Source organism: Pteropus vampyrus, unplaced genomic scaffold (assembly GCF_000151845.1).
Source record: "Pteropus vampyrus isolate Shadow unplaced genomic scaffold, Pvam_2.0 Scaffold3, whole genome shotgun sequence".
Classification (NCBI taxonomy): Eukaryota; Metazoa; Chordata; class Mammalia; order Chiroptera; family Pteropodidae; genus Pteropus; species Pteropus vampyrus.
Genome location: NW_011888784.1, coordinates 16,064,418 through 16,086,007, shown reverse-complemented (window position 1 = coordinate 16,086,007; position 21,590 = coordinate 16,064,418). Strand labels below are relative to the sequence as shown.

The 21,590-nt window shown below is 34.3% G+C and overlaps 1 protein-coding gene across 1 annotated transcript in view; it reads left to right on the top strand.

The window, feature by feature from the left end:
- Positions 1–21,590, top strand: part of ASXL3 (additional sex combs like 3, transcriptional regulator) — a 131,068-nt gene that overhangs the window by 65,870 nt on the left and 43,608 nt on the right. The window contains exon 7 of the mRNA XM_011361811.2: positions 3,568–3,731. Within this exon, the coding sequence (XP_011360113.1) occupies positions 3,568–3,731 (164 nt within the window). The remainder of the gene's footprint in view (positions 1–3,567; positions 3,732–21,590) is intronic.

The window sequence follows — 21,590 nt, the reverse complement described above, 5'->3', positions numbered from 1 at the left end:
TTCTGGAATAAAGGTTATATTAACTTCATAAAGTGAATTAAAGAGCTTTCTTTCTTTACCTACTTACTGAAATATGTATAAAATGAAGTGGAGGGAGAGTTCTTGGATGTATTGGTAAAATTCATTTTCAGAGCTATGTACAATAAGTGCTTTGTGTGCATATGGGGTGGGAGGTCGCCTATTTATTCATTTTTGAAAAGTTTTTACAAACTTATTTAGATTTTCTATTTTTAAGTTAAATTTGAACATTTATAGACATAATAGTTTATCTGCCTTCAGATATATTGACTGAAGTCATTGTATTATGCTTTTTTAAATCTATTTTTAATTATAATTATATCTGCCTTATAAATCTATACTATATCTCAGATTGTGTCCCTACAGTTTATTCTCATTCATGTTCATTTATAGATCGCTTACTAGAGGTATACCTATTCCATTAGTCTAATAAAATAAAAGCTATTTTTTGTTGTTGATGTTCTTCATTGTCCTTATATTCTATTTCATGAATGTCTACTTTTATTCTTACAATCTTTCCTTCTTTCTCCAGTTTGTATTCTCTAATTTATTTATTAATTTCCTGATTTGTACACTTTTAACACTTGAATTTTTAATATTTTTCCACTCTCTAGTATATGCAATTTATCTTTAAAACTAATTTAGCTGCACTTTATAAATTTTGGCATTTTCACTTAGAATCTGAATATTTTGTTATTTTATTGCAATTTTTTTTCTTTAGCTTATGAACTTAGAAGCGTCTTTTTGAATGTGCAAGTATATAATAGGTGTGAGAGGATTGGAGTGTTTCTGTGTTTGGGTTATTGATGCCTAATTTATTTCTTTTTGGACAGTAAGATAAAGTTTTACATTATTCTTCAGTATCTGTTGAGACTCACGGGTCAGTTTTGTTTTGTTTTGTTTTGTTTTTTGTTTTCTTACTGTTCCTTGAGTGCTGACAAAAAAAAAAAAAATGCTTTCTCTTACGGGCTCAATGCAGTGTCCTATGTTAAATTCATTGGTTCAGGATTGATCATTGAGTTGTTAAAGCACTCTGTATTCTTAAGACAAGTTTTTTGTCTCCTGTCTTAATTTCTGATGAAATATATTAAAGCTTCTAACTAGCATTGTGTAATGCCAGTTTCTCTTTTTAATTATCTAAATTTTAGATTTTGAATGATATGCTGTTTAAATGGATGCAGGCTTAATAAGGTCATTATATTTTCCTGGTGAATTACTCCTTTTACACTTAAGGAATTATCTTTTTCATATCCTGTAAGGTCTTTTACCTTTATTTTGTCTGATATTAATGTTGTAGTATTGCATTTTTCTGTTGTTTTGAATGCCTAGTATTTCTTAGCTTAACTCATTTTCATCCATTTGATGTGATTTTTAAGTAGATCTCTTGTAAGCAGCATGTAATTGGATTAAATAACTTTTAAATATAATGTAAAAATCCATTTATATTTATTTTGATTGTGTCAGACTTAATTTTTAATTTTTTTCCTCCTTTTATGCCTTCCATTTGATTGAGTTTTCTTTCTATGCGTTTGTGTGGAAGTTTTAAGTCTTTTTCATTTCTTCCAGGGGCTACCCTATAGAGTTTTAACAAAGTAAAGAACTAGTTTGTATCTCTCTTGCTCCCAAACAGTGCCAGGGTCTATAGTGTTCTCATTTCAATCACACCTTCTTATCTTGCATGTAGTTATTGTCTGTTTTATTTCCACTTTGTTTTAACTATCATTAGTTATTAGTATTACTTTTCGCCGTTAATGTTTATTTGGAGTTACCTCTATTAGTCTTCCATTTTACAGTGCTTCTGCTACCCTCTCATTTCTAGTTTGATTTAATTTCTTTATTTGTCAAGAACATCTACTAGTGGTTATTTCAGCAAGATTTCTAAGGGACAGAGTTTCCATTTTGGATATCGAATATGTTCTTACATCACTGTCATTTTGAGAGACTTTGTTATTAATGAAGTTCTAGATTGACACTTATTTTTTCTTGGACCTTTGAAGATGTTTCGCTGACGTCTATTATTTATTGATGATAAGGTTTCTGTGTCTTATTATCATCCCTTTGAAGGTAATCTATTTTTGTTCAAAATTGTTCAAAATTTTCTTTTAATTTTTGATGTTTTGTGATTTCAGCACATCAAATGTGCATTTATGCTTTTTGAGATTTGGTGTATTGCTTAATCTGAGGATTCCTGTCATTTTTTCAATTCTAAAAATTTCAGCCATTAGCTCTTCATATATTTCCTCTTTGCCATTTACTGTTTTTTTTTTTCATTCTGAAACTCTTATAAATGTGCTTTCTGACTGCTTATTCTGTTCCCTGTATGTCTTCTCTATCCTGTTTTTTGACTCATTTTTTATGCTGCATTTTAGATATTTTCATTAACTCTGTATCTTATTTAATAATTCTTCCTCTGCTATGTCCATTGAATATATTTTTTTAATATTTAAAAATATAAATTTTTTTAGAAGTACCCTCTAATTCTGTTTCAGATTTGCCTACATATTGATGATAATGTTCTATTTTTTTCATAATGGTTTTTATTCTTTTTGTTATCTCTAATTATTTAAAACAAGAGCCAGCCATTTTTCTGTCAAGGGTCAGAGAGTAAATACTGTAAGTTTTGCGATTCGTGTAATTTCTGTCACAACTATTCAATTCTGCATGGTAGTGTAAAGGCAAACCTAGGCAATATCTAAACAATTGGACATGACTATGTTCCAGTAAAATTTTATTTACCAAAATAGGCACTGGACTGGATATAGCTCATACACCATAATTTACTGACTCTTGATTTAAAACATACTCTATTAAAATTACACTCAAGTGATTCTCTTAACTCAAGTAGCTAAGAGTGGTAATTCTTCTGTTTGATGTATCAGCTGACTGTCCATCACAGATTATTTTATTGTGTGTCACAATTTTGAGTTGTGAACTCTGCATACAGCCTTCTGTTGGAAGCCAGTGTGCCTTGAGTTATAGAATTATTCTTCAAAACATACTGGCATTTCAGACCTTGCAGCTAATATTTTTCTAAAGGATTGCTTTTTAAATTATTACCCTCAAAATACCTTGATAAAAATATTCTGCAATAATCCAGTATTTAGTGTTCTACCTGACACGTGGGGAGTACACAGCCATCAGTGCGACCGTTATCTCTATTAAAATTAATAGCACTGTTATATATTATTCATCTGAGGTCTTATAGAATCTACAAAACTTATAATTGTTCCTATTTATGCTCTCAAAGTTTTTGAAAATTCTGGTTAATTGGAAGGTCATAATTAATATGCTTCTTTTTCTATACCTGCTGCTACTTTGAGTTAAAAATATACATAGTATTGAGTGAAGCATAGATTATGAAAATTAAAGACAGTTAAGGCAAGACAGAAACACAAAGAAGCTTTATTCCTTCTGAAATATCGTTTTTAAAAGGGATAGCATTAAACATATTTATGAATATGTGTGTTCAACATATACAGTATGAGTCTTTACAAGTGCATGATTTTCCGAATCTATAGTAAATTCATGCCTCTTACTTCTTTATCACAGGACACTTGAAATGGACCAAAGCTGAGGACATTGACATAGAAACCCCAGGATCTATTCTTGTCAATACTAACTTGAGGGCATTAATAAATAAACATACGTTTGCTTCCTTACCTCAGCATTTTCAACAATACCTCCTGCTTTTGCTCCCAGAAGTGGATAGGCAGGTAAGTAGTTTAGATATTTGATATTAGTCACTAGTTATATTATTATGAAGTGGCAAGTCTGTTATTGAAAATGACCGATAAGAGGATGGATTGTTTTGTAATAATATATTTATGTAATTTATATACTTATTGCTAGCATTAGTGTATTTGTTTAATTTGCCAAAAACAAAACCATTTTTTATTATCAATGGTGAGCCAATTCAAATTTTAAAATATAGCACATTGCTGTAGAGTGAAAACTACAGACTTACCCACAATGGGAAAGGAAAACAAAGAAATCTAACATTCCATTATCAAATAAATTTTTGAAGTAGCTGCTCCTTTGCCCACAGGGAATATTGAAGTGCAGCAATAAAAAGCCAGGGTTTCTAAGAAATTATGTAAATGTTTTTATTCTCAACTCTTTCCAAAAGCATTTAAAATTTATGTTTGCAGTTGCCTTCTGAGAGTCTATCATCATGAATATGATTGCCTATAAATAATCACCTTTTATCTTTTTTTTAAGTATAACTGGAAATGCTTTCTGTATTTTTGTATTTTTGAAATGTCTCTAAAATAAAGAAATACAAATATAGACCCATAATAGCAAGCATCAATCATCTTCTAAAGCTGTTACCTTAGAAAAGAAAAGGAAAAAATTTTTTCAACATGTAAACTTTTATTAAGTTTCACAAAAATTATTAAATGATAAAAAGGAAATATTTCCTTGTGATTCTTATTTCAGTAAATTTTGACACAGTATAGTTTCCAGTTGATGGACATAATGTTTATGAATTTTTATCTCGGAATGATGGGTACTTCCATAAATTAAAATGGGCAATTTTGATTCAGCATTTCTATATTAATTTGAATAATTTTTTTAGCTTTTTATTCTGTTTTCTACTAACCCACCTCCTTTCATACATACTTAAAATTTGATGAGCTATATTCCTATGTGTCTCTTTGGTAGAGATTATTGTTCATATTTAGAAAAATAATATTTTGGTTTTGAGTACATTTTTATTTGGGAGTTTGCCTTCATTCTACAAAAATCTTTAATATTTACTATGAATATGATCTGTTTTAGGTGCTTTGAAATAATGGACAGTGACTACTAAATGTTTATTGAATCAATGATTAAATATACTCTAGTTGGATTCATAAGCTATATTTATAAATAATCAAAATATGAGGTAGAAATAGGTAAGCTTAAGAGGAGGAAGCACAAAGCACAAAATATATTGTTTTCATATGCAGAAGGTAAAAATCAGAGACAAATTTAAGATCCTTGAATTGGGCCTTGAAATATAGGCAGAATTTGAAAAATATAGATGAAAATGTGGCAAGTGAAAGTTTCAAAGATAGAAAATCAAGAGCTAATTTTATGAGAGTCTGGATTAGAGGAAGAACAGTGCAAATGAATCTTGAAAGACAATTTGAAAGTCAATTTTGGAAGATTCTTGAGTCTGAGGCTGAAGAATCTGAATAGTGTTCTCCCTGTGTTTACAATGCAAAGCCATTGAGGGCTTTTGAGCAGAGCTATAATATATAATATCATTCTTTTTAAGAAAATTATTCTGGCAGCACTAAAAAGAAATGTTAGAGATGGGAAGCATGAAAGTAAAGATAGTTGTTAGAAAGCAATTTTAGTTGTTTCAAAAAGGCAAAATGAGGGCTTGAATTTTGAGAATAGCATTGAAATTAAAGAGGAGGAGGATAATGCTGTCATCATCATCATCATCATCATCATCATCATCATCATCATCACCATCACCATCACCACTACAACTCTCATCCAGTGGTAGCAATTTTACATTTCGTCAAATAACAGTTGAAGTAAGATATAGGGAGAAGCCACTGAGGACTCGGGTTTCAAGCTGTGACTGAGAATTGAGTTCAGGAATTAAGAAAAACCGTATTCTTATTATTATGGTTTTTTTGGTGGTGGTGGGGAACTGATTTATTAGCTACACAACGATTCTTCCACTTCAACATATGTATGGTTTATCTTGCTTACAATTCTATTCCCAGCTCCTGGAATAAAATTTTGCATATATAATATAGTCAATAAATCTTTTTGAAATGAAGAAATGACAAATTATCCTATGTTCAGCCAAATATTTCAGTAACCCAGGAGGTCAGTCTAAGCCCAATATTTTATTCAACCTGTAACAGTTTCTGTTACTCAGTTTTTTTCTAGTCACTGTGAGAAATATAAATGAATAAGGCACATTACCTGTCTTCAAATAACATCTAGTTCATCAGGAAATTATTTATTCAAGAAATATTTACTGAGCATGTATTATGTGCTGTGCACACTTTGCTAAGTATACAGGATACGAGAAACTTCTGGGAAATAATAGACAGGAGAAAGACAACCTCATGTTGAAACACTGTAAAATATACACTTTTCTCATTACTAGGAAAGAAGTTTAATAACTTCATAAACCTCCACCAAATTTAGCACAAGGCCAGGCAAAGTAATATGAATATCAAAATGGAAGTATAAAGAAAGTTCTCTGAGGGTACAGAGGATGAAGAACTTTAGTCTGAAAGTAACATTGGAGAAGATTTCATGGTGGAAAGGATACTGAAAGTTGACCATTGAAGGACTAACAGGTAGTTTTGCAAGTATAGCCAAGAGAATGTGAATTTTACAGAGGGAGAGCATGTCATTTACAAAGGCTTGGCACTTGTGTTTCTGGACAATTTGGTAGTCGGCATAAGTGGCCCAGGGAAAAGCAGTGAGATGCTGTGCTAAAGAATAGTATGGTTAACATACTTAATGACCTAGTTGCAGACTAAGTTCTTTGAACTTTTTCTGAAACCAGTGGGTAACATCACAGATTTTTCAAATGAGAAATGGCATGCATAGAATAATTTGTACAATTATTTTAGTGCTTGAACAGAGGGTAGGGGAAGAAAAGGCAAAGGATAAATAAAATACAGTCTTTTCTTTCTCTTAGGAGCCAGTAGCCCTGTGAATGATGGATCAGACAAGCAGAAAGATAAGACATAGGGAGACTGGTTGAGAGACAATTGTAGTAGTTGAGATCTGCGATAAGGGTCCGACCTTGAGCATTGGCCTTGGAAATGAAAAGAAAGAACTAAATTCCACACATAGTTTCAACCCACATGAGTAGGAATAAATGACAGATTTCCTGTGAGATGGGGTCGTAAAAGGTCTAGAAGGCAACTGGTAATTTTATTGTGGGTGACTTGGGAAGACAGAAAGGCTCTGTGGGCCTATCAATATTTGATACCAAGAAACTTAGAACCTTTTCTCTCTGTGTCTTGAGGTGAGCTCAACCCTCTCTCCTAGCAGAAAGGTAGCTGATGCAACAAGCTATCAAAACTGTTGGTGTTTCAGTCTAGCTTATAAATACCCAAATGGGGATGAACACCACTGTTGTCTAGGCTAAAATCAGTAGAAAAAGCATGGATATATGAATCAGATTACATATATTGATTTGAGCCAATGTAAGGTACTATAATTATGTGAAATATCTAAGAATTTCGCTTGTATGAAAGGAATCTTCATATATTTTTACAAAATTTGAAATTTCCAGCTTTCTTGTTTTCTTCCTTTGAGTACCCCAGGTTTCTGCCTAATTTCTTCCCTGGAGTACTACAGGGTCTCTTACTCTGGACCATATGAAGCCAGGGTTCATTCCATTATTACATCTTCAAAATATGGGAAGCTACGTTTCCCATTTATCTTGCCACTGCCAATTGTTATTAAGTCAGCCCGTCTGGTATTTTGTTTTCCTACATTTATACTTTATTTTTAGAGGTATTTTTAATCTTAGATTACTTTTTTTTATTTACTCCTAGTTGTTTTATAACAGTGTCACATCTACTTTTATATTTTATTTTACTCTCCATACATTATACTGCAAGTAACAGAAAATAAAACTGAAACTGACTTAAATAAGGTGATTTATTGGCTCAGGGTAATTAGAAGAGAAAGATTAAAGTGGGCTTCTGGTGTTGGCCCTGGTTTCCATTATTATCAAGGACCTATTTAATTATCGTTTAATGAATCAATCTTCTCCCTTGTTTTTTGCACTATGCTAAGCCTGAATCTCTTTGCAGGAGGATGGCTACCTGAATCAAAAAATTGGTACTTGCCTCTTAGTTCACATTCATGGAAAAAATACGTCTATCCCAGTATTTCAAAGAAAAGACCTAAGATTTACACTAATGGTACTTCTTAGATCATATGACCCCTTCTTAATGACTCTAGCCAAGGAAATAGAATATGCAAATTGGTTTAAGGCAACCAGGCCTACTCTTGAACCTTAGCGCTCACCGTCTCCTGAAGTAAAATGGTGTACTGTGTAGAGATCGGGGATGCTTCAGAAATCTGGTTTTTAGGAAGTTCTATTAAAAGGATATGCATTGGGAGTAGGGTGGAAAGAAGCTCTGTCATCGACTAATAGTGCCTATAGTCGTGGGACAGGTATTGAGTTTGGTTTTAACATATTGGGTTGAGATGCTTCTACTATACGAAATGTCCGGAAATTATTATCTCTTCAGGTTTGAGATTGGATAAAATCTACATATATTCTGGTGTCTGCTATGGGATTTGATGAGACTGTGAGATATCATAGTCATCCCAGAGGAATACATATATTTGTAAGAGAGTATGGGTAAGAAAAAGTATGAGGAGTCAGGGAATAGATAGAACATTCAAATCTATGAGAAATCATCAATGTGGAGATCACATACAGGCAACAGTGTGAAATGGACATTAGGAGGTCATTGTGGAATAAGTTGGATGTCTTTCCTTTGTCCTTCTAGATCTACCTTCTAGAAGGTTGAAACCTTCTTCATTCTGCTTTGCTTCAAGAAGCTAACCCATAAATAGCCTAGTGTATCAGGAGGACCTAGACCTTCTCTCTTCTTTTTATTTTAAAATAATCATAAACTTTTAGAAAATTTAATGGTACATAGAGAATAAATTTCCAGCCTGACCATCCATCCTGTCCCCACTCCTGATCAACTATGACTTTAAGTTTACATTTTCTACAAACAAGTACTTTCTCATACAGATCCACAATCTAAGCAATCAAGATCAGGAAATTAACAACAATCATTATTATCATGTGATTCTTAGATTCTTTTTTAAGTTTAGCCAGTTGTTCCAATAATGTCACTTTTAGCAACAAGATCCAGTACAGAATCTTACAGAATCTTTATCTTCTTTATTCCAGAACAGTTCTTCAGTTGTCTCTTGACTTTTATGATTTTGACTCTTTTGGAGATTATAAAACAATTTGTGTGATATTTCCTTGTGCTTAGATTCAGATTAAGTGCCTTTGAGAGGAAAATACTATGTGATGCTATGTTCTCCTTGTAACTATTAAGTGGAACACAATTTAGATTTGTCCCAGTACTGATGATGATCTGCACTTCTCCAATGTAAAGTTATTTCTTCTCTGTAATTAAATAGTATTTTATGAGGAGATTCTTTCAAACTGCATAAATATACTGTTCTCTAGACTTTCAACTTATTCATTTATTTGTATCTGTATGGTTGCACTATTTCTTGATTTTTCAATTGGTTATTATGCTCAAATTGTCCCAGATTTGGTCACTGGGAGCCTGTTTAAGCAGTTCCTGTGTCTTCTTATTTGTCTCCATCATTCTTTGAGCACTTCATTATTTCGAAGCATATCAAATTGTTCCAGTTTCATCTTATACTTTCTTTGCCCCTGCTCAGTAATGTACCCTTTGTCCAAGGAGCCATGGTTCCCTTTAGCGGAGGATGGTGTTTAGAAATCAAGATCTCTCAAAACGTGTCCTCTTTGCTGTTAGGGTGTTACTGCTCCCAGATCTAGGACAGAGTTAGGAAATATGAATAGCATGTAAATGCATACAAACACATGTGTATATGTGCACATATGCCTAAGTCCTGGTAAGCCCTTTTCCCCTTACCTTTCAGGTCAAATACTATCCCCCATTATTAGCTCTAGCTTACTGCACTATCCTCTGTGGTTTTGCTGCACTTTGACCACACCTTTATAAATAGTCACATTAATTTATTATCCTCAAACAGTCTTAACTTGAATGAGCCACCTGTGCCTGCTAGGACTCCCAGCTAACTAATGACCTTTTGAGGTAATAGGATAATCTGAATGTAAGCAAATTCTAGTGCTTTGGGGGAGGGAATGAATATGTAATGCATTTATTCAACCAATATTTAATACTTATTTATTTAATACTTATTACATATCAGATAAGCACTGATGATACATACATTAATAAGCACAGTACCTACCCTGAGGGAGGTAATGGTTCTAGAAGAGGAAGAGATGTAAAAGCCTATATAGTTATAGAACTATGCCATGATTGTAGTATATGCATTGTGCTATGGGAACATAGAGAAGAAAATTATATTCTGTCTGTGGTAGTTAGAGAAGGCTTCAAAGAGAAGGTGTCACATGAATTGGGAAGGTGAAGTTTACCAGTTAAGTCTGATGTGATTTCCTAGTAGAGGAAATATTTGCCAATAATAACACATTACATAAATCAGTCTGAGGCCTTTTGCATAGATTATCTCCAGTCCTTCTAGTAACTCTCCAAAGAGTCTGTATTATTAACCCAATTTTACATATGTGGAAACTGAGGATCAGGGGGAAAATAGGACTTGCCCAACCTCTTCCAAGTAAAAACATGGGAGCCAGAATTTGAACACAGATTTGTCTGACTCCACATTCATGCTCTTTCCCTTACATGATGTTCTTTGTCCCTAAGACACGAGCAGAGAAGCATATGAGGTCTATCAACATGCAATTGAGATGGCTGGGGTATAAGATAAGTTGAAGCTAGAATGGTAGGTTGGAGCAAGCCTTTAGAAAAGGCCTTAGAACTGAGCAAGCAATGTAGAATATACCAAAAATTTTCATTTGAAGCATGACATTATTAGATTTATATTTTAGAAAAGGGGCTCTATTGGAGGAATGAAGCAAGAAGCAGAAAAGGGAGATGCCCCCACTTTCCACCTTGTTATGGTTTAGCTATACTATTCTTCTTCCTGTCCTTCAAACTTAATTTTCTCTTAGACTCTGTGCTTGCTATCAGCTCTGCTAGGAATGCTTTTCTAGTATGTTTTGACAGGGCCAGCTCATTCTCATCCACCAATTAAGTCTCAATAGCATTTTCTCCCAAAGGCTTTTCTTGCCCTCCTCTCCCATCTAAAATACCTTCTTGAGTTGTTTTCTGTCTTATTTTTCTGTTTATTTTCTTCCTTGTACTCATAATTAACACATGAATTCATTCATGTCCTCCTCGTGAAAATAAAAGCTACAGGACAGTGGCTTTGCTTTTTCTGTTCACTGTGCCTGGCATGTAGTAACTGTTCAGCAAATGTTTTTGAATGAATGAATGAATGAACACAGGCTGGGAAACCACTTACAAGGCTAGTTTAACATGTTTGATAAACAGCAGAACTTTAGCCAAAGCCATTATAGAATGAAAAAGAAAGGCCTAATTTATAAGACATTGTGTTAATTTGTTAGGGCTACCGTAATGAAATATAGACTGGGAGACCTAAAAGCAGAAATGTATTTTCTCACTGTTATGGAGGCCACAAGTCCAAGATCAAGGTGCTGGCCTGCTTGCATTCTCCTGAGGTCTCTCCCGTTGGCTTGCAGAAGGCCTTTTTTTTTTTAATGGATCATCACATGGCCTTTTCTCTGTGTGACCACATCCCTGGTGTCCCCTCCTCTTTTTATAAAGACACCATTCTTATTGGATTAGGGCCTCACCCATATGATCTCGTTTATGCTTAATTACCTCGTTAAAGGCCCTGTCTTCCAAAGCATTGGCAGTCAGGACTTCAGCATAGGATTTGGGGGTGGACACAAGTCAGTCCAATACAGACGTTTCAGTATTAAAATCATTAAGACTTTGTAGTTGAATTTGGGGGAGATAGAGGAACCAAATACATGTTTTAGGCAGTGTTTATTACACATTTTTGAATAGCAAGTGATTAGTACTTTTTAAAGTGAGGGTAAACTTAAACATGTTTTTGTCCTCAAAGTTGATGGGAGAAATTGAAATTAGGAGAGAAAAGATTGACTTATTGACCAAAGTTTTAGAATAGATGGGAAGAAATGGGGATTAGAAAAGAAGCTGGTTTAAGAAAAAAAAAAAAATGCTGATTTCTAAGATCAGAGAAAAGAGAAACAGGAAGGAAGGGGTGAAAAAATAACTAAATTGAAGCATACATTGGAAAATGAGGGGTTTTTCAGGTGGGTGGTGGTATATTTGATGAGGCTAGAGGACTAGAGATTTCAAGAGAGTCAAGGGCTTTGGAAAGCAGTGTGATGGATTGTCCTATGGATTCGTCTGGGGGAAAAGTCATTGCCGAACAGCACTGAGGCCTCATTTGAAGTTAGGTGGCAGTGGACACATTTGATCTGCTTCTATGCTTTTTATCCCAGCAATGCTAAATATTTGTGCATTTAGCTTGGTGATAGATAAACCAGAAGTTGGATTTTGCAAGGATTGAAATTTCAGAGAGGCTCAAATTGAAGGAACCAAGAGATTTTAGAGGACTTGTGAAATGCTTATTAGAGGATTGATTATGGGGTCCAGACTAGATATGGAGAAAATTAAGGTCAAAGGGGCTGCAGTGAATGGAGGTCTCAGGGAGTAGAAAATATGTGTTTGAAGAAAGAAATGTATTTTGTCGAATAGTGTTATATAGAGTCTCAAAATAGCACTTCGAATATGATCAGATTTAGGTAAACACATGGATCAAAAGTCCTCTCCTTAAACAGCTTTTAGGTTCAGAGATCAAATATAAAGAAACCAAGGAGTCAGAGCAGCATTGGTCAGTGCTGTTCAGGTAGAATTGTAACTAGTTCTTTGTTCAGTCCCCATGTAGGAAAATTGGTTTAATAAATTCAGAGCCTGGGTTTGTAGCCAGACATGCCTTTGTGCATAGCTCTCTGCAAGCTATGCTTGAAGAATTTTTAGAACCTCCTTGATTATACATGGCAGATCCTCTTTTCTCTAAGGATTTGTACTTTATAAACTGTGTCTACATAGAACAATTTTGTGACCTTTTTAAAATATATGGCAGCTGGTGGAAAAAATATCAACTAAAGTGAAGTCATATTTAGGTTTTTATTACACTTTCAAATTGAACATCACTGATGAATAGGTTGTCATTTCTGTCATCTGTATCATTTTTAAGTGATGTTCATCTCTGCCTCCATTTGATGATATCAGGACTATCAGGGCTGTCTTTCCAAATACTTACAAGACCAATCCCCAACTGCTTCTAAATAAATTATGCCTATTATTTTTTGTCCAAATAGTAATTGCAACATTTCAATCTGTTCTTACTGATCTCTCAGTTTTGTTCTGCATTCATTTCTATGTGGCTGTGGTCTGTTAAATGACTAGCCACTGAAGGATATGTACTATGTAGGCTCTTTAAAATTATATCTAGCTTTGTGCTCTTCAGGTTTTTGCACTCACTGGCAATAATGCACATAATTTTAACTGTGGAGAATGTCATTAAACTAAAATGGAACATTTACACAGTCCCTTTTGCAGAGAATTTTGGACTAGGAAAATGAATGTGTGTGTCAGACATTTTACAGCACATGAGAATGTGATTTATTGATTTCTGATGGCTCTCTTGGCATCAGTGTATATATTTAAAGAAGTCACGCAGCCTTTATAAATGCAAATGGAAAAGGGCTTTCCATCTTTTTCCTCGATGGAAATAGCTCATACATTTGCAATAACTCAGGCTCCTCTTAGAGATTGCTCTATGTACCGTATATATTGATTTAAAAATTATACAGTTATTTTATTCTACAAATAGCGTATATAATGAAATGTCAATTTACCTAACAGATTATAAAAATTCAAATGTATTAAAGATATGAAGAAATACTCATATCTTAAGCCTTTAGGTAAAACTAAGTGTGTACTTGAGATGTAATTATTTTAATGGAACTGACACTTTGGCTTTTTCCCTCCTTCTGAAAGCATATCTTAAAGTACTTAGGAAATCCAATATTCCTTCTAGCCTAAGTCACTTACTGGTGATAGTAAATCAAACATGGCCAAAGATATCCTTATAGACCGGGCCTGGAGATTTCCGTTCTCGCCATTTGAACTCTGTGCTTATGAAGGAAAGTGATTTCATTTGAATAGTATTCATTTCTTAGCTAACAGCATAGTTAACATCGAATCTTGTTTATTAGTATCTACTTCAGTATATATCGAATAATGTATTAACTGGATTGAATTACAGATGAATAAGTAATTGTATTTAACAGGCAATCGGACAAACTGCTTATTTCAGTCTTAAAAATGGTTAAGACACACTGAGGAGCACACACTCATTTAACTTGGAGACTATTTCATTCTGTATATTAAGCCACTTTCTTCCTCTTTTGTATAGGATACTTGAGAAGGTGTATTTGAGAGGTCTTGTATAATCAACTACCTCTACCATATGAAATTATTAGATATTTAATATTGTCATTTAATATTTACATAATTACTTTTGTTGTTACCATATATAAATCATTTAATAATATATGTATATGTAACACTTAACAATCAGCTTTTATGGGAATGGAGAATAAGGAACTTTAACTTTGTTTTACCATACAAATGACTAGAGTTTGAAAAAGATGCATGTGGTAGATTACACATTAGTGCCTGTCATTTTAACAAGTGACATGCTAATGTCAAGGTCACCATGGGCCATTATGAGCAGGTATCATACAGTGACTCACCCTTAAATTAGGCGTAAGGGTAAGAAGGAAGAAAACTGATTTTACTTATTAAATCATTTTTAGAACTTCTAGTAGTTATTAAACACTATTTAAAAATATAGTTACCTGAGAAAATACTTTGATTCCATTTGTACCATTTATTGAAGATCATTGTAAAGGAATAAAGAATCGGTTATAAGCAGGAAGTGAGCCTCTGGATTAAAGTGGCAGTATGTGTATTCAATTTCCTTCCTGGCTTCTAAATTCTCATTAAAATGACACTGGCTTTTTCACATTATTATATATTTCTTTCTTAGTCCTGGAACCTAGGGAAGAATGTTATCTAGATGCCAAATACTGTGAGGAATTTCTGTAGGAGATAATGAAGGTGAGACTAGATTGCGCTAAGATTTAACTAAAATGAAAGTGACTGCCTGGAGAGGCAAACTTTTTTTGTGAGATCTGACTGAAAGGGACTGTAGATTTGCCCTAGAGAAAACCAGTTCTGAGTAATCACAACCAGGAGCAAGGGTAGAGCCTTCAGGAGGAGCAAATCTCTGTACTGCTCTTGCCCTCTGGGAATATTAACTGGGATTTAGTCCCTAAAGAGAAGGCTACTGCTGAAATGTTCCAATCCATATTTGCTAAGGGGTTGCCTTATGTTCTGCGTCTAAAGGCTAACTGTTTTTCTAGCTAACGGGAGGCCTAACCTCACTGATGTATCCTTAAATATACAGTTAAGACATTCTTTATTAAAGAATCTATCCCTACTCCTCACAAGTGCCAAATCTCTACTTGGGCACAAGCATCTGTGGGGCAAACAGGCACTTTTTTCTGATTCCTTATCTGAGCCTGAAAGACTTATGCAGGATCCAACAGAGCTTCTGACAGAAACCATCTCAATATCTAATACAGATCCAACACCCGCTGACCTCTCTCTTGGGATAAAAAGACAGATCAATAATGTGACATAGTAAAGATTTGGCAGTTCAAAAATGAGACTCAGTGTGACAATTCAAAGAGTAAAACCCTCTGTGTGTCATGGAACAGGATAAAAATTTCTACAATATCAATTAATAAATTGAAGGTGATTCAGGAGAATTGAGTTATTTTTTAAAATATTGAAATTTTATTATGGCCTATGTAGCAATGTGCTAGACATTGGGGATGTTACGTTACCTGAGACTGTCATGCATCTACCTTCATCAAGCTTGTAAGTCTAGCAGGAGAAACAATATTGGAAGTAGAACATGTACATGAAGCTCCCTAGGAATATTATTTTGAAAGAGAGAGAAAAAGCTTGTGTGTGGGCATATGAGTGAGCTTGATGTAGTTATTTGGAAATAATGTGATACTTTGGAATTAAATTAAGATATCTTGGGCAGAACCAGAACAGTGCTCAATGTCTGGCCAACTCTTCCCCATCATCAAGGCATTTGTTTTTACAGTCTCAGTGGTGGGAACAGACACTGTGAGAACAGGGCACTGTGACCTCTGTCCTTTTCAGGTAGTTCTTCCTAGCCTCTGGTGTTTCCTCACATTTGTGCACTGATCAAGACTCAACTGAAGAGCTCCAGAATTTTCTCTCCATTATACTCTTCTTTGGTTCACTCATTTTCTTCTTGTGAACTATAACTGCTTTGGTTTCCTCAGACTCTCAGTTTCAGTTTCTTGTTGGCCCAATAGATGGATGGTGGCGCTATTTACAGAAGAAGGTAAAACTGGAAAAAGAACATGTTTTCGGCTTTGGAAATGTTCATCTTTGGAAATGTTTCATCATTTGAGAAATCTATATGAAAACTTTAAATAAAGAGTTGGCTGTAGAGGTCTGAAGGTTAACCTGAATTCTGAGCTGTAGTTAATAATAATAATAAAATTAGAAACCGCTGGCATATAGATATTAATTAAAACCATGGATGTAATTGATACATACTATAGAATGAGAAGAGGACCCAAGATTAAAGCTTGAGATTTCCCAATCTTAATGGCCGAATAAAAGAGATTAAGTTGACAAAGGATGCCAAAAACTAATAGCCAGTGAAATGGAGAAAAACCAAGCATGTGTATCACTGAAGTTAAAGGAGTGTATATTTAAAGAGGAGGGTGAAATTTATTTAATAATTAACTGTTGAATAAGATGAGTATTGAGAGTTAACCATCAAATTTCAAATATGCAGTTCACTGGTCATCTTGATAAGAACAATTTTGGAGGCATGGTAGGGTAGAAACACCAGTTCGTCGTGGAAAGAGAGAATTTTGATAGAACTCTTTTTTTTTCCCCCCTACTTGTAAAGAGGAACAGAAGTGGAACAATATATCCAAGATTTTCTTGTTGAGTACATATAGGCCATTATTTTTTTTTAATTGCTTTTGTAAATGGGGCCTTTTTTCCATAGCATAGTAGTTGTGTTTGTGTACATGAATATGAAAGCTATTTTTTTCTTAGCCATCTTACTCAATTTTGGGTTATTTTTATTTGTTTTTATTTTATGTTCTTGAGTTTTCCAGGTAATATCACTTATTAAGAATTATCATTTTATCTCTTCCTTTCTAGTTAATATAGTTTTTAGAACCATTATTTTGATAGGGAAGAAAGCCAGATTGGATTGGGATGAGGACTGAGTTAGAGAAGAAAGGAAGTAGATAATGCAGACATGTCTTTTAAGAAATTTGGTTATTCAGTAGAAATCATAGGGTAAATAGAACAGTATAATTTAAGGAGAAAGGTGAGATTTTGTTTATTTGAATTCTTTTTTCACCTGGGAGAGGATTTAGTATGTTTAGTGATCAAAGGAATAGTGATCTCTTTAAGAGGGAGCAGTTAAATAATCAAATAAAAAATAGAAATCAGTTGCTTACTATAATGATCCCTTAAAAGACAGAGATGCAGAAGGTAGTGATCAGAGTATTGGAGGAGAAATTTTCCTTAGAGAGGAAAACTGGAAGAGAGGAAGTGGGTGAAGAAGATAGATGTAAAGCTTGCTAGTGGAAAGTCTGGGATTTCCTGTCTGATCACCACAGATTCTTTTTTTCCTAGAAAAGTACAAGTCAAAATTATGGACAGTTAGTGATAGGTAGGGTGAGGATAAGGAGGAAGGTAAAAAGCTTGAGGAAAATGGAGCTTGAAATAGTCACTGAAGAGTGAGAATGGAGTTCACTAAAAGAAGCACTGTAGGCTAGCTGGAGAGTGATAAGTCGCCCACAAGTGAAGACTTAATCATCAAACTTGTTTACTGAAAAGAATGGATTTTCCAAAGTACTGGCTATGGAATGGTAAGGTCCACCATGGACTGGGCTTTTGTCATAGGTGTGTATCCAAATGATGAGAAGGGCAAGAATCTTCAGAATGTGACAGACACGAAAATCTAAGCAAAGAGAGGAACAGTGGATGAAGTGTAAGTAAAGGAAGGGGTGAGTGGACAGCAAGTCATAATGAGGTCAAGAGTGATTATAATAGGAGTAGGTGGGCAAGCTGGCTGGAAGGAGGGGGCTAGGTCAGCATAACAGATGATAAAAAGTTATAGCGATAGAGCAGTTTGGGGGATTCTTTTTCCCATATTTTCCCCAAATATCTAGTCTTCTGACTTCTATCCATTGTTAGTAGCTCTATAGAAAATTTGAGTTTTCCCTTTCTGGTTTGGGGTTTGTGTCTAGCTTAAGAATATATTCCCTACATGAATTTTTACAAATGTCCTTAAAATATTCTAAAAAATTTTTTAAATATTTAAACATTTTTCTTTTTAGATTTTTAGAAATATGAGTCCTGTGATTTTTTTTTTCTTTTTCAAGATTCTTTTATCTATTTCTGGAGCCCTGAATTTCATGTGAATATTAGGACCAGACTATCAATTTCTGTAAAGAAGCCAGCTGGAATTTTGATAGGAGCTGTCTCAGATTTTTAGATCACCTTGGAGAGTATTGTCACTTAACATTATTAAGTCCTCATCCATCAACCTGAATGTCTTTCCACTTATTTAGATTGTTTTAATTTCTTTCAATCGTGTTTTTTAGTTTTCAGAGTATAAGTTTTACAGTTCTTTTATTATTTTTATCCCTTACTATTTTATTATTTTTAATGTTACTGTAAATGGATTTTTTTCCTTCATTTCATATTTGGATTGATGACAAGTCATCTGTTAATGTCATTGTGGTTCCCTTGTAAATAGCGAATCATTTTTCTCTTTCAAAATTTTCTCTGGCGTTTTTCACTATGATGTGTCTGGGTGTAGATCTCTTCATGTTTATCCTATTTAAAATTATATTGAGCTGCTTTGACTTGTAGATTAATGTTTTTCATTAAATTTGAGAAGTTTAGGCCATTATTTCTTTGACTATTTCTTTTCTCTCCTCTCTCTCCTCTGTTACTCCTGATACCCATTTGTTAGTGCACTTAACTGTGTCCCACACTTCTCTAAGGCTCTGCTCATTTTTTTTTCTTTCTGTTCTCTAGAATTCATAATCATTATTGCCGATTCTTCTGCTAGTTGAAATTTACTATTGACTCTCTTTAGTGAAACTTTCATTTTAGTTATTTTACTTTTTAATCCAGAATTTCCAATTGTTTTTTTCATAGTTATTATGTCTCTATTGATATTCTCTATTTGATGAAACATCGTCATACCTTCCTCCATTTATTTAAGCATGATTTCATTTAGTTATTTTCAGATAATTATAATGGCTACTTTGAAGTCTTTTTTTGTGTTAAATCTAACATCAGGGCTCTTATAGGCATTTTTTTTGCCTGATTGTTTTCCAACCTATGGAGTCACTCTTTCCTGATTCTTTGTGTCCTTCTGCTCCCTCCCTTTCCCCTCCCCCTTTTCCTTACTCTTTCCTCTCTTTCTCCCCACTCCTTTCCTCGCCTACCTCTAGACTTTTTAGGTTATATCTTACAGCATCTGTATACCGATTCTACACCCCCTTCCCTTCTCCAGGGAGTTTTTGTTGTTGCTTCTTATTAATTTGATTAGAGACTTGGCTGGATTATTTTAGTGAAACAGATTTTCCCTGTGGTGTGAAACCTCTGATGTTGCTTGTCCTTAAAGGGCACAGCTTTAGCCATGATGATAATCTTGCTGGAGTTCTCTTTGTTCCTTTCCCTGACCTGTTAAACCATTGTAAATACCTATGTTAAATATAGTTAATGTTTAAAGTATTTTTCCCTAAAGAAGGAGAGTATTTTTAATGTAACTTTATCACTATGTATCATAATTTTGAGGAGTTGGTTAATATTTGCTTTGGGGAATGGGATAATCAATTTATATTACATTTTCATTGGTCATGATAAAATTACATTTGCCATTCATAAACATTATGAGCCTGCTTCTAAGTGGTCTGCTTCCATGGTAGGCAATGGGATAAAATAAATGAGTAGGTATAGTGACTATGCTCAAGGACTTGACACTCCCATTTGATATCACACTCAGCCCTTTTGGCTCCATTGGTTGCTGCCTAATTGCTTTATCGGTTTCAACAATGCCCTGGAGCATAAATTTCTGATTCAATTAAATTAGAACTCCATTGTAGGGATGGCTTTGAGGCCAGTATTTGAGGTTGGTTTGGACCCCAGGATGGTACTTTTTTGCTGTCTCTTTTAGTTGACCTATGGTTTGGCTTCTTGCTCTCAGAGAGCTTACCAGTCTCCTCTTAATTGCTCGCCAACCAAACCTCCATTTCTTTCAAGAGCGTCATTTGGCTTGAACTTTCCTACACTCGGTTTTAAGTAAAATCATTTCCTTTTGGGAGACCACAGAAGTTCTCTATTCTTATGGACTCCCTCTCTACCTGGGAAGAATCTACAGCCACTGTTTCAGAGCTGTAGACAGGAGTGAGACTCCTACTTTAGTAACAGAGCATCAGGGATGGGTGGCCGCTTCTGGTCTCTTCATCTTACCTCTGCTGGCATGGAACCTGCACCCTGTGAAGGAGCTGGAGTGAGGGTATTCGTGGTCTCAGTATTTTTGGCCTGCTGCACCAGGGATAGAGTCACTACCCTCAAGTGATCACTGAGTAGAAAAAAGGAGCTTCTGACCTCTTGGCTGTACTTGCCAGGAACTTAGCTCTTTAATTCAGGGCTAGAGGGGGTGGGACATTTCTGTTGGCCTGCCCCTCCCATTCAGTTTCTGTGTTCCTTTACCAGGAGCCAAGAGGAGAGGGAGCCCCATCTTTCTGGTCACAACCACCCAGAGAAGAGTTTCCCTCATAGGGAACAGTTGGATGAAGGGAGTGGGTTGGGGCTTAAGTGACATGGACTCTTACTTGTGGTTACCAAGATGTAGTTTTTTTGAATAATTATTTTCATTTGGTGTATTCCCTTGGGGTAAATTCTAAAAACCTTAAATGATTGTTTTATTAAAACAATTTTCACCGATATGGTTGTTTAACTGGGGGACAGGTTCACAGAGTTCTTCACACCACCAGTCTGGAAATGGAATTCTATTACCTTTAGATTTTTAATGTAACATTTTATATATAGTAATAAATAAATTATAATAAATAAATATTTTATAAAAATAAAATATTTTTCTCTACTGGACTACCCAGTATGCCAAAGTCATTTATTAACTAAACTATCTTTTTTCCAAAAGTGACACATTAATAATAATACATGGATATTTTTGATATGTGCTATGATGTAGTAGGTAATAAATATTTTTTAATAATATTCAGATTACCATCTTATTTCAATGAGTAAAAAACACCTCAGAAAACTGCTTTATATTCTTTCTACCATCATAGATTAAATTTCACATTCAGACTTCAAAAAGGAGAGTTGCAGTTTTGCGAAGCTTGTTTATACTACAGATTCGTAAAGAGGGGGTTGTATTAAACTACAGACAGTCTGAAAAACAATAGAGAGCCTGACAGTTTCCATTATTAGTACCTAAAGTAATTGCTTAAAATACTTTTTCCTCAAAGGAGAATATTTCTTTTGATCGTACCTTTAATTTATTATTATCTTCCATAAATTTGAATAGTTTATGTATATTTTCTTTGGAGAATGAGATAATTTATATTAGATTTTCATAGATCGCAATAAAATTGTATTTTGCAAATCATAAACATTGAACCTATTTTTAAGCATCTTGTTTCTTTGGTACACATTGGGCATAAAACTAATAACTAGAAG